Here is an 11,765-nt window from a genome sequence, read left to right as displayed (position 1 = left end):
GAGATGCAGGGAAATAGTCTTTCCCCTTTTCCAAGGCTGGATTGTACTTTGAGAAACAATGTGCTGTTTATACGTCATTCAACACAGTGGGGGAATCACAGGTGGACTAGCTGCCCAGTAAGATGCACATGTTAACTACAAGCCCCAGGAAGAACAGGTGGGAAGAGAGGTGTGTAGTTCCAGGTGGGAGATCAGGAAGGAAGGCTTCATGGAAGAAGTGGCATTTGACCCTGGACTTGGATGGGTGAAATCCGACGTGTGGCCGTGACTTGGGTGGGGGAATAGGAAGAGGAGAGGCACACATCAGCAAAAGAGACACAAGAAGGGGAGATGACCCACAGGCAAGTGAGAACTCCTCAGGTGACCACAGGTGCATGCAGGGAGTGCAGGATAGAAAGTAGGGAAGGAAACTTTGTGTCTGTGAAGCCTTCGGTGTCAGATCAAGGAGTTCTTTGGTTTGTAGGCAGAGAACCGTTGTAGATTGTAGAGCAAGGGGACCGTAACCCATGGCAGCCACAGTAGGAAGATCAGAAGGGGAAGAACAGGGTAGGGGCTCTGAGGGCCTGCATTAGGCAGTGGCAGTGGGCCTGTGGGGTGGATGTTACTGAAGCTTGACAACGGGCGTGACTCAAAGCACGGAAACCAGGAGAAAGGGGGGCTGCTCTTGAGTTAGAACACAGTAAGGGTGGGAGGCAAGTGGAGGTTGATCTCAGACATAACGTGTTTTGAAGACGTGGCAGGACTTCCAGATAAAGATGTCTCTCAGGGCATTGGAAATGCCACGAACACTCTCCCAAGTGTACTTAGTAGTCATACAGAGACCTGCCCAAATGAAGACGCATCTGCTTGGAATCCAAGTAGACATTTGATGTGTTTAGTGTAACGTAGTGGTTTTCTTTGGAACCAATCTCAGTTACAGCATCAGACATGGATGATCAAGACCCACCCACGAATTAAAACAGAATACATACTTTTATTCTGATACCATCTGGACCTAGACTGACTTGACACACTCATTGTGTGGAATGCGTAGGCCCACTTTGCTGTAATGAAACGAGTGCAGAGATTTGCTCTGGAGACCAGGGTTTGAATCCTGGTTCTGCTGCATTTTATTTCTCTAAGGCCTTCGCCTGTAGCCCCAGATCCTCTCGAGGGCTCTCTGCCTCAGTGGTCTGTTTATCCTGAAAGGGGGAGAGACTGTGGTGGAGCCATACCGGTGTGGCCCCCCGTGTCCACTGGCTTTACGTCCAAGACCATAAAGCAGAGGCGTTTGGGGTTCACCTGTTTCAAGCTCATCATTGATCCGTATTAGATCAGTGAGACCTGTGTAAGAAATGCCCACAGCTCTCTAGTGGTCACTGTTGTCCTATCAGCGGGAAGAACAGAGAGGAAGAGGGCTTGGTCCTTGTCCCCAGAGCTGTCACTCAGACTAATGAGAAAGATAAAGGCCAAGGAGATAAGGGCAGAGACAAGTAGATAAGATAGTGGGAGCACAGTAATGGGGAGGAGAGATTTTTCTGGAGTTGATGTTAGGGACGCTGTGGGAGTGTGTGGGCAGAGAAGGGGGGCACTCAGGGTGAAGGCCACTAGGTCTTCCGGAACCAGCTTGTGGGGCGCGCATGGTGTGACTGCAGATAGGGGCCAAGTGGTGGAGGGTCTGGAGTCTCCCATTAAGAGGGTGGACTTGTATTCAGTAGACAATGCAGGAAGTATTAAATTGCCTATTTTTGAAAGGGGAATAAATGCCACTGTGTTTCTGGAGCCAACTTGGGCCCCTCCCGCCACAGGGTCAAGCGGATGTTGGTGGGGGGGCCACCAGGAGGTCTGCGGTAGGGGCTGAACTGGGAGGAGTGGGTCCGGAATGAAAATGACATGCGAGAGCCTTGAGGGGACAGGGAAGCAGAGGGTGCGTGAAGACTGAGGAAGACAGGCAAACACTCCCGGGACTCTTCCCAGCCTGGATCATTAGGAAAATGGTGGAAGTTATTAGAAGCCAGGAGGAGGGGCTGGTTTGTGGAGTTCGGGGTTTGGGGGCATCTGGGTGACGTTATCCAGTTGGACAGTCGGAGGGGGTGAGCTAGCCTCCCCAAACGGTCAGGACTGGAGGCCCAGGTTTGGTGATGCCCCCAGAGGTGACACCGGTGCGGTGGGGGCGGAAGAGAGAAGCGCGGAGGACGAGCCGTAGGGCCCTCGGGCGAGGGCGCGGGAAGACCTGCTGAGGACACGGAGCCCCGGGCTGAGGACAGGCCGGGGTATCGGGGCGAGCGTGGTCGGGCTGACCGGGAACGTGGAGATTCGGTGACCCATCTCTCCTCTAGCCGCCTTCACGGTGGGGAGACGGAGCCGAGGGAGAGGCACTGATTGTAGCCTCAGGGCCAGGCTGGCAGGTCCTACATCAACGCGAATTAGGAACTTCCAGCCTACTCCTCTTTCCACAGCCCACGCTGTCTTTTACACCTCCCGCCCCCAACACACAACGCATTTATTAAAAAAAAAAAAAAAAATTCAGCCCGCAAAGACCCGGAACGCCGAGGCCGGGGCTCCAGCAGGTATTTTTCTGCCTTAGGCCTGGGTAGGCGAGGGCCGGGCCGGGGTGGGGGAGGCCCCGCTGGGCCGGTGTGCGAGCCCCGCGCCCCCGGGAGCGCGCGCTGCGCCGGCCCGCCCTCCGTCCCCGGTGCGCGTCCCCGCCCGGCCCAGCCCCGGAGCGCGTGCCCACGCCACCCCCGCCCCGTGCGCGCTCTTCGCCGTCACGCGCGCGCCGCGGAGCCGCCCGGTGGAGCGGCGGCGGGCGCGCTCCGGGCGGGACGGGGGCGCGGGCGCGGGCGCGAGGCCTTCGTGCCGGGGCCGCGCGGAGGAGGCACCGGGGAGGAGCGCGCTGCGCCGCCGCCCGGCCTGCCGCCGCTCGGTGCGGGTCCGCGGGGCGCGAGGAGCGGCGAGACCGCGGCCTGGAACAAAGGGAGGCCGGCTGGGGCGGGGGCGTCGCGAGCATGGCGGACCGCAGCCTGGAAGGCATGGCGCTGCCCCTGGAGGTGCGGGCCCGGCTGGCCGAGCTGGAGCTGGAGCTGTCGGAAGGTAACAGGCCCCGCGCTCAGCCGGCCGCGCTGTCACGGGGGCCGGGGCGCGGGCGGGCGGGCGGGGGTCTCAGCGCGGTGCGAGCGCGGCCCCCGCCCTGCGGCTCCGTGTCGTCGGCCGCGGCCCCGGCGCCGGGGCCCTGGGGAGCCGGACGGGGCCGCGGGGCCGGGGGCGCAGCCGGGGCGCAGGACGGGGCCGCGGGGCCCGGGGCGCAGCCGGGGCGAAGGACGGGGCCGCGGGGCCCGGGGCGCAGCCGGGGCGCAGGACGGGCCGCGGGGCCGGGGCGGCCTCGCGCGCGGCCTGGCGGACGGGGCCGTGTCCTTGGTGCGCGTCCGAGCGCTGCCCACCGCGGCCGGGCCGGGGGCGGTTCCGCGTTGCGCGGCCTGAGGCTCCGCGGGCCTCGTTCTAATGCGAAACTTGTCTTTGGACTTGAGGTTTGACCGCCGGTGTCCGAGGCATCCTGGCTGGACTGGGATAGTACTACTATTGTTCCCGTCCGCTGGGATGCGAAGGTTGGGTGAAATTGGAAAGCCTCCTCCCTCAGGCCAGGGTCTGTGCCGCGTTCCCATCGTCCCATACTTAGGATTTGTGACAGATTTGCCACAGTGATTTCATGGAGTGTTATATACGGTTTCTTATTTGCTCTTAATGGTGGGATCATGTGCTCAGCTGTCATAAGTTTTAGATCGCATTTTGCTATGTCTTAAAAAAAAAAAACCCACTGAAGTTCCGAAATGTTGAATGTTTAATATAGATTTAGAATTCACCCAGCTCACCCTGGGAAGGCCACTAATACACTGTGGGGTGGGGATAGGCCGGCTTGTCTCGAATTTATATTTGGAGCAGTTTAGTGGTGAACTTGTATGTGTGTGTGTGTAACGGTTTTGTGGGGCTGGCAGCCAGAAAGTAAATTCATTCGTGCCAGTTTTCATCAGCAGGGAGAAGCTGGTGTTGACCGTATGGTTTCCCTTTTAACACTTTCAGGGCGAAGAAGGGGGTACAGGTGGGGGCCTGGGGTGAAGTGTCTTTTCAGATGTCACAGGCTGGAGATGTTTCTGTTTCACATTTGGGGTTCTGCAGGGTTCTGTAATGCTCAGCTGTCCCATAGGAGGAGACCGTTTCCTGGACTCTGTGCTCAGCAGACACTGTTCTGAAGGGCTGGAGATGATGAGGGCTTTGCTGGTACCTCAGTGCAGTGCCCAGCTGGGCGAACAGTACTTAGGTCTACACTGGTGGATAAGGTGTGCAGTGTGGACAGATTGCTTGGAGGGATGAAGTGCCCATTGGAAAATATTTGCCCAAGTTCTTTGATTTTGTCAATGTTCACATGGGTTTGTCCCCCTCACTTTACAGGCCCCGTAGCTGTGCACCACAGTTGTGTTATTTACAACACCGTATCATTCATGCATTCTCTCCAGACAAGCACTTCTGCTATGTCTGTATTATACTGATGTTAAGTGTCAGTACCCTACCTGTGTTGGCAAAGCGGGAAGCCGTCTGAACTCACCAGGAGCCCTCCACCTCCCCCGTCAGCCTGGGATGGGCTCACATTTGCTTCTGCACATCTGGGACAGTGCGTGGCCCCTGGTGGGAGTGGCTGCTTGTGGACATGGACACTCACCTGCTAGATTGCACTCACCTGTCACCATCGGTCACTCCTAGAATGTGTCCCTGTTGTCCAGGGGATGGCAAACCACTTTAGACCAAGGTGTGCTCAGCCTAGTTCTCTGTGAATTCCTTGTGTCCCTACAGATTTTTAAAAAGGGTTTAATGAGTTTCTTATTGAGTGTCTGGGCAGAGAAAGGGGTGTGTGTTTGCATATGGGAATCACATTATTGTTTTTCTCTCTCTCTAAACTCTGCTAGGCCTGGCTGCATCACCCAAGAGTAAGAGTCAGAGGGTTGTTGCTTTGGCCACCCAGCCTCAGCCCGCTTCTCCCCGCTTTAGCTGTGTCATCTTTGACTTGCTTTGTCCATGCTGAGTCGATTGGGTTTCTCTTTAAGGTCATTTGGAATTTTGTGTCTTGTGACTATGTAGAGTAGTTTTACTGTTTTAAATTAGATGAATCAACTTGTTTTCCAGTATTGCTTAATAGCAACCAAAGAATAGAGGGATCAGAAATCTGTGCCTCTTTACATTTTAGAACTTAAAATCCCCCAACATAACCACTTTCAAAGTGAAAAGTTAAAACAGCTTTTAATGCCGAGTTATTTAAGCATATTGCTTTCATATTTTATCTTCAATCAGGATTCATGTGGAGAGAATTCTTTAAATTAGTCTTCATCATTTTATTAAAATATCAGAACATACTGTGGAAACGTGTGGACGTTCCAGCGCTCAGTTCCTACAAAGGAGCATGGGAAAACAATTCCATTTTAAGCACATAATGTAGGTTGAAAAAAGAGTAGACTCTTCTTTCAAAGTTCCTATATGGCCTGCCAGCTGTTAATGGTTGTATATTTTATCTAGATTAGTAGATGCTGGTCCAGTTTTGGTTTGCACTGTCTGCTGGTGCTGCTACGGACACTTAGGTTATTTTATTTTATGGGTCACTGTTTGGTAGAGGGTTGCAGATTGACTTCTTGGCTGCAGAAGTCAGATTTTCACTTTCCTGCCCTGCTGGTTGCCTCCCTCTTTTCTTTCCACTGTCTGTTGCTACCCAGTGCTTCCCTCTTGGGGGAAAACTGGGCTGCTCTCCCTGCAGAACTGGTGCCAGCAAAGAACAGGAGCTTTCTGTGGGGAGATGTGGTGGGTGCCCCTCCTATGGGCAGCAATGGCCTCCAATCCACAGGTCTGGGTACAGTCTTTGGTGTGGAGCCAGGGGTTGTCGGTCTGGTGAATTCTTGGGACTCAATGTGAGATGGAGAGGAAGCCAGTGAGCTGGCTGGTTGCTGGGTGCCAGGTGGGGTAGCGGTGGCTCTTTTCTTCACACACTTTTCCCTAAATCATTTTTTTCTTCCCTTCCCTTCCCTTCATTCTTGCCTTTTGGAATCATGCATTTTTCTATTTGGCTTTCAGAGGGCCCCCAAGTAGTTTCATTAATATGTAAATAGACATTATTTGGCTTAAGGAAAAACTTTAAATGGAAACACTGGCAAAGCAGAGAGGAAACAAAATTTCTCAATAAAGACAGACTCATGTCTTATTAAAAAAAAAAATCAGTTGTTGATTGAACTTCAGCAGTAAGTTTCTGTGTTAACTGACGGCTTGTGTCCTGGGCTGTACACACCCTGGACTTGCAACTGTAGACGATATCATCCCACTGTTTCAGGAGTGGTTGAATTCTTATTTTGGTAGGACTTTGGGAAATTGCCTTGTGATGTAGCCTGTGAAAACTGGTGTTTGCAGAAGAGAAGTCCGTTAGCTTTCTACTTTGTGGCTTTTAAATTGTGAGTGTGCTTACTAACTTCCTAACTCTTGCTTATGGGAATTACTCAGTTTGTAAGGTACAGGATTACTGCAACTATTAGTTACGTTCTGTAATCAAGTCCAACTTAACATTTTCTACTAAGTGCGAAACTGCCCAAGGAAGGAGGTGCATGCTATCAGTTCTTTGTGTTGATCGAGGAACCAGTAATTTTTTAAATTGCAGATGAGCAATTCACATGCAGCTGGCATAATCCTGCCACCAGAGTAAAATCTTAAAGAGATGGCCAGTTGGAAGGTTTGTAGATTTGGTGGTGTGTGGCATTTTCAGGGCTGCCAGCACAGTATAGCAGATACACTTAGCTCTAGAACGTGAGTTCTGTCCCCATCAGCCCCTGTGCTTTTCTTGGAGGTCCCTGTGGCTGCAGAGGTGGCCACCCAAACTGAAGCCTGGGACCACCTTCCAGGGTCGGGGAGAGGAGACCTGCTGTCTCTAATGCAACCCAGATGTTCTCATTGAAAGGAAATAGTGGACTCTGGAAAGCAAATGTGTGAAAAAATGCTTTCTTCTAGAGTCTTGTTGATAATTTGTTGTCATTGGGAGGGGAGGAGGGAAGGGGTCAGAAGATTCAGGGAATAATAGCTGAGCCGCTCCACCGGGGATCAGACCTTACCATTGTTAACAAAACCTGTTCACTCTGTCACATAGTCTCAAAGCTGCCCCCAGTAGCTGTACGTATTGTGGTGAATGAAATGGACTACTTGGCTTGATAAATCTAAAAGATTGTTATCTGAATTAAAAATATGTACAAAATGGCAGCATTGATATGTGTGGGATGTGAAATGTGTGGACTTGAATTTTAAGAGTTCTTCAGAGTTATGAAAATAGTTAAATTTGAATGTTCTTTTCTTGATGAATAAATATAGATGTCAAATTTAGCCAGGAAATTAAAGGCACACATTAAAGGCACTGATGTGTAAGGTTGATCCCAATGCTCAAAAGATCTATGCGATGCTGTAGTCATGCTTAGAGCCGAATGTTGTGAGGTCACAGCTGTAACAACGACTCTATTTTGTTTCATTCTGGGCCCACTGGCTTTATATTCTTGTTATGGTTTGGAGGCTACAAGCTGTTGGATGTTATGAGTCACTTTTTGCCTTCCTCCTCCCAGCCTTTTTCAAATGGGTTGTCTCTTTTTTTAGAGCTGATTTTTTTTTTAAAGCAGTGATTTATGGGATAAGTTGTAGCATTCTTCTGAATTGCAAAGAGAATGTATTGGATAATCTTCATTTTGATGTCATGTATATAGACTGACTCACCACTTCAAATCCTAGTCATATTAAGATTCTCATAATTACTCAGGTACCTTACTAAAAGCAGATGCTCGCCTGCAGTTTTTGGCTTGGTTTCGCACATCAGTGTTTATCCTGGTACATGGAAGGCACCTCAGGTGATGCGATGGGCTTTGGCCACTGTTTACTGTTCCTTTCCTCCAGTCTCTCCGTCTGTATGCCTCTACTTTCAAGGTTGCCTGTGTTCATTTTCCTTCTTTCATGATCTTTTTGTGTGCCCTACAAAAGTTACCTACTATCATTGCCAGTGCTCTGTTCTGCTGAGAGCGTCAAAACGTTGTCACGTCTCGAAAGAAGCAGTTGCATCCATTTGTTCTTGATAATAAATAGCGCTCTCAAAGGGGAGAATTTAATTGAGAATCCCAGCTGGCGGGGGTAAGAACATAGGAGTCAGGTTTGTACGTATATGGCACTTTCTTCAGGACCCAACGGGGTGTTAATGTTCATAAGCCCTTAAGACAAATAAAGTGGGAAAGGCTAAGATATTGAGCTGTAAAAGTCAACATGACAACAAGCAGCCTTCTTTTGTGGGGTGGGGGACTGGGGAGGTTGCTCTTTAGTTTTGTTGCTGTTGAATATCGTGGAGAATGAAATGTGCTCTCTGTGCTAAGAATCACAAATTGAGGTGGTTCTTTACCAAATGCTTTGTGCAATAGGTATGAAAAATCAGGGAAAAAATGACCTAAGATAGTGAGGACTGAGGGATTCTGTGATTGATAGTGGGTTAAATAGATCTTTTTCTTCTGGGCTGCCAGTTTTAAATCTTTTTTTTTTTTTTTTTTTTTGCTTATTAAGTTGGAAACTGTTTCTGTGTCCTCATGAAAAGATTGAAGACTGTGGGCCAGATCCAAACTAGTTCTGGCGGCACCAGAGAGAGCAATTCCTTAGATACTTGTTCGCAATTATGCACAATTAATTTTTTTTTTTTTTTTACTGAATTATCTGGTTAGTCAAGTCACATATTCTTCTATTTTTTTAATTAGAGGAATACTCTAACATTTTAAAATTATGAAGTTAAAAAACTCATATGTAAATATGTCCCGTCTTCAATGTGGGCTGCTTCACACCCACCAGCCTCAGGTCTGAGCCTCTGGCCAAGGAGGAAGGCAGTTCCCTGCTGGACACTCGGTGCTGAGCAGAGAAGCTTTCTTCCAAAACCAAAAAAGCAAGTCTCTCATGTTCTGACCATGTGTCTTAGCAGTGCAGCTTGCCCTGTGTCAGGAGTTTATAAAACATGTTAAGCTTTGGTGCGGAGAGGCCCACACATCTCAGTTTCCGTGCGTCAGGTCTTAATCTGCCTTCGTGGCTTTGTTCCTGCCACTCCCTCGAGTTGGCAGAGCCACATGTCTGGACCGCTTCACTCTCGGGAAGAACACAAACCTCCACATCGAGCCCTGTCGCCTTGCTGGCCAAGCCCAGAGTCATGTCCCTGTGAAGATGCAGGTTGCATGGGTCTAGCTGACCAGCTCTCTAAGGAAGCGCTTCCTGTCTAGTTTACCTGAAATGAAAACAGAAATGTAAACTGTGTTACTAATTAACCTTATCAGAAGATTCTGGGTCTTTATGAATAAAGTAGTATAAGTGGAGATTACATGCTTTATTGCAAATAGAGCACATCCAGTTATATCAGTGTCACAATACCTGACAAAATACCTGTCCAGGACTCTGCAGTCGTGGCATCACCCTGGATAAGCCACCAGGCTCTCGCAGTCTTGGTATCCTCGGGTGTCAGATAGGGTTAAGAACTCTGCCTTTGGGATGGTGGTGGGGATCAGCGAGGCAGAGTCACAGTATCTGCTCCGTAAATATCCAGCCCTGCAGTTTCCCTCCGAGGTGCTGTCACTGGGACAGAGTTCCCTGCCCTTCCGCCCCCCAGTTTATCCAGGTGATTTGAGTTACAGTGGCCTTCGGAGAAAAGCAGTGGAGAGGAGGCACAGGCCCGGGTGCGGGAAAGCACTTTCACTTTCCTCTGCTTGGAGGGTGCACCTCTTAATAGATGCTACCTGGACACTTACCCTGTGCTAGGATAGCTTCAGAGCTGCAATGCCTCTTTTTTTTTTAAAGATAAAACTTCCTTTCTGGTGGACTCTTTGTGTCAATATTCCTGGAAGCCCTTTTTTCAGCCCCTTTACTTTTCAAGAGAAAAGTTGGGGAAAGGTGTCCTAGGTCAGATTCAAGTCCAGGTGTGTCCGGGAAGGACGTCCTATTAGGGTGTAATCATCGAATCTCAGGACCATGTGTGGACCTCCAATCAGAGTCATTCCAGCGCTTCGTGGAGGAGGGGCCTGACCATCTCCTGCAGTCCCCTCACCACAACGCCCCCAGGATGAAACACAGAGCTCCACTGCTGTGACTGTGGGAATTGTCCTCCTGGAGGTGTGTGCCCCCCTGCCCTCAGTGTGTGTGGAGAGGGACTGAGCTGGCACCCCTCTCGTCATGCTCCTGTGTCCTGTCCCAAGACAAATGCATGTGGATGCCGCCCAACAGGCCACACAGGTGGGATTGCGTGAGCCTGGGCAGCTCTTAGAGGCCAGGTCAGGGCCAGGGCTCACCGTGGCAGTGGACCCGGGGCTCTGTGCCCCCCGCCCAACACCTGTAACAGGTCCTGGGCTTTTATCCTTTACGATCACCCTGGCAGTTATGTCGGTTGAGTGCTGTGTGGGTTTGTGAGTGAGTGGGATCTTTTTATTATCGACTTTCATAAGCTGCTTCTTTTAAAATAAAAACCAGAGATAGTTTGAAGCCCCCCCCTGCCCCCGCTGTGTATTTAATGGTATCACAGAAGTTATGGCTTCAGTTACGTGTAAAAACAACTTAGGAATAACACCAAGTACTAAGGTGGAGCTGTACTTCAGGATAGCTTAAGTGAGCATCGTTGGGCTTCGAAACATCTTTTGTTTTTTCTTATTTTGATGAACGGGATGGATGCCTGAAGGCTGTTGAGATTTAGTAATATAAAGTAGTCTTTAAGGAGCTCTTTAAGCAAGGGTGCAATTCCATTAAACTTAAGTCATTAAAATACACCTATTTAGGGACTTCCCTGGCGGTCCAGTGGTTAAGACTTAGCCTTCCAATGCAGGGGGTGCGGGTTCAATCCCTGGTCAGGGAGCTAAGATCCCACATGCCTCACGGCCAAAAAACCAAAACATAAGACAGAAACAATATTGTAACAAATTCAATAAAGACTTTAAAAATGGTCCACATCAAAAAAAATCTTAAAACCCCAAACCAACCACCTACTTAAACCCAAAGAAATAGTGTATCAACTTGCCAGGGTGGAAACTTTGTTACTAATGTTACTAAGGTACATTATAATGTACCTCATGCTTACAAGTTACTGTTGCAGTGCCTGTCCTGTAGGGAAATTCTGTCAACCTGAGACTCGGTGTTTGGGTGGGTTTTGTTGTTTTATTTTGCTTTTAGCTCAAGTGAATATAGTCTTATTGCAAATGGTGGGGCTAGGCTTCCCCCACCAAGCACAACATTGACCTGGGCCAGATGAGAAATAGCACTTGGGGTTATTTTGCTATTGATATCAGAGTTCAGATTTTGAGAATTTCTGTTGTACATAAATTAATATGAAAAGGAAGTAGAATTCTACCTCCCTGTTTTAGATGGTGGCGAATTATTATTTAGCTATCATACCAGTAAAGGATTTTCTAATGCCTGTTGGTATTTTAGCATTTCTTTCCTGTTATTAGGAAGATATGGCCTGGGACATGGGGAAGAAAGTAGCCTTGATTTTGCTGTTTCCTTCATGACTTGCTGAATTTGACACAAATAGGATTCTGGATGAAATCTGCCCTTTATGGAAAGTGTCTAAGTAAAACAGGCTTTCTGAATGTGTTGTACAATATTCTGTCTCCCATGGATACAGAGGAGCAAAGCCTTGGGGAAGGACTGTGGGCAGAGGTTCCTTGGATGGGCTGCCATTCCTTGGGTGATGGGCATCTGCTGTTGGGGGTGTCTACCAC

General features: G+C 49.5%; 1 protein-coding gene across 6 annotated transcripts in view; it reads left to right on the top strand.

Moving 5' to 3' along the window:
* Positions 1 to 2,762: 2,762 nt before the first annotated feature.
* Positions 2,763 to 11,765, top strand: part of DIP2C (disco interacting protein 2 homolog C) — a 364,119-nt gene continuing 355,116 nt past the window's right edge. For 4 of the 6 annotated variants that reach the window (XM_082442368.1, XM_082442367.1, XM_082442366.1 and 1 more), the window contains exon 1: positions 2,764 to 3,072. In XM_082442368.1, the coding sequence (XP_082298494.1) occupies positions 2,988 to 3,072 (85 nt within the window). In that variant the 5' untranslated portion in view covers positions 2,764 to 2,987. Of the gene's footprint in view, positions 3,073 to 11,765 lie in introns of all 6 variants that reach the window. The other 2 variants (XM_082442364.1, XM_082442363.1) reach the window with 1 other exon arrangement.

This window comes from Balaenoptera physalus (assembly GCF_965194825.1).
Source record: "Balaenoptera physalus genome assembly, chromosome: 2".
In the NCBI taxonomy this organism is placed as follows: domain Eukaryota; kingdom Metazoa; phylum Chordata; class Mammalia; order Artiodactyla; family Balaenopteridae; genus Balaenoptera; species Balaenoptera physalus.
This window is presented reverse-complemented; position numbering and strand designations above follow the sequence as displayed.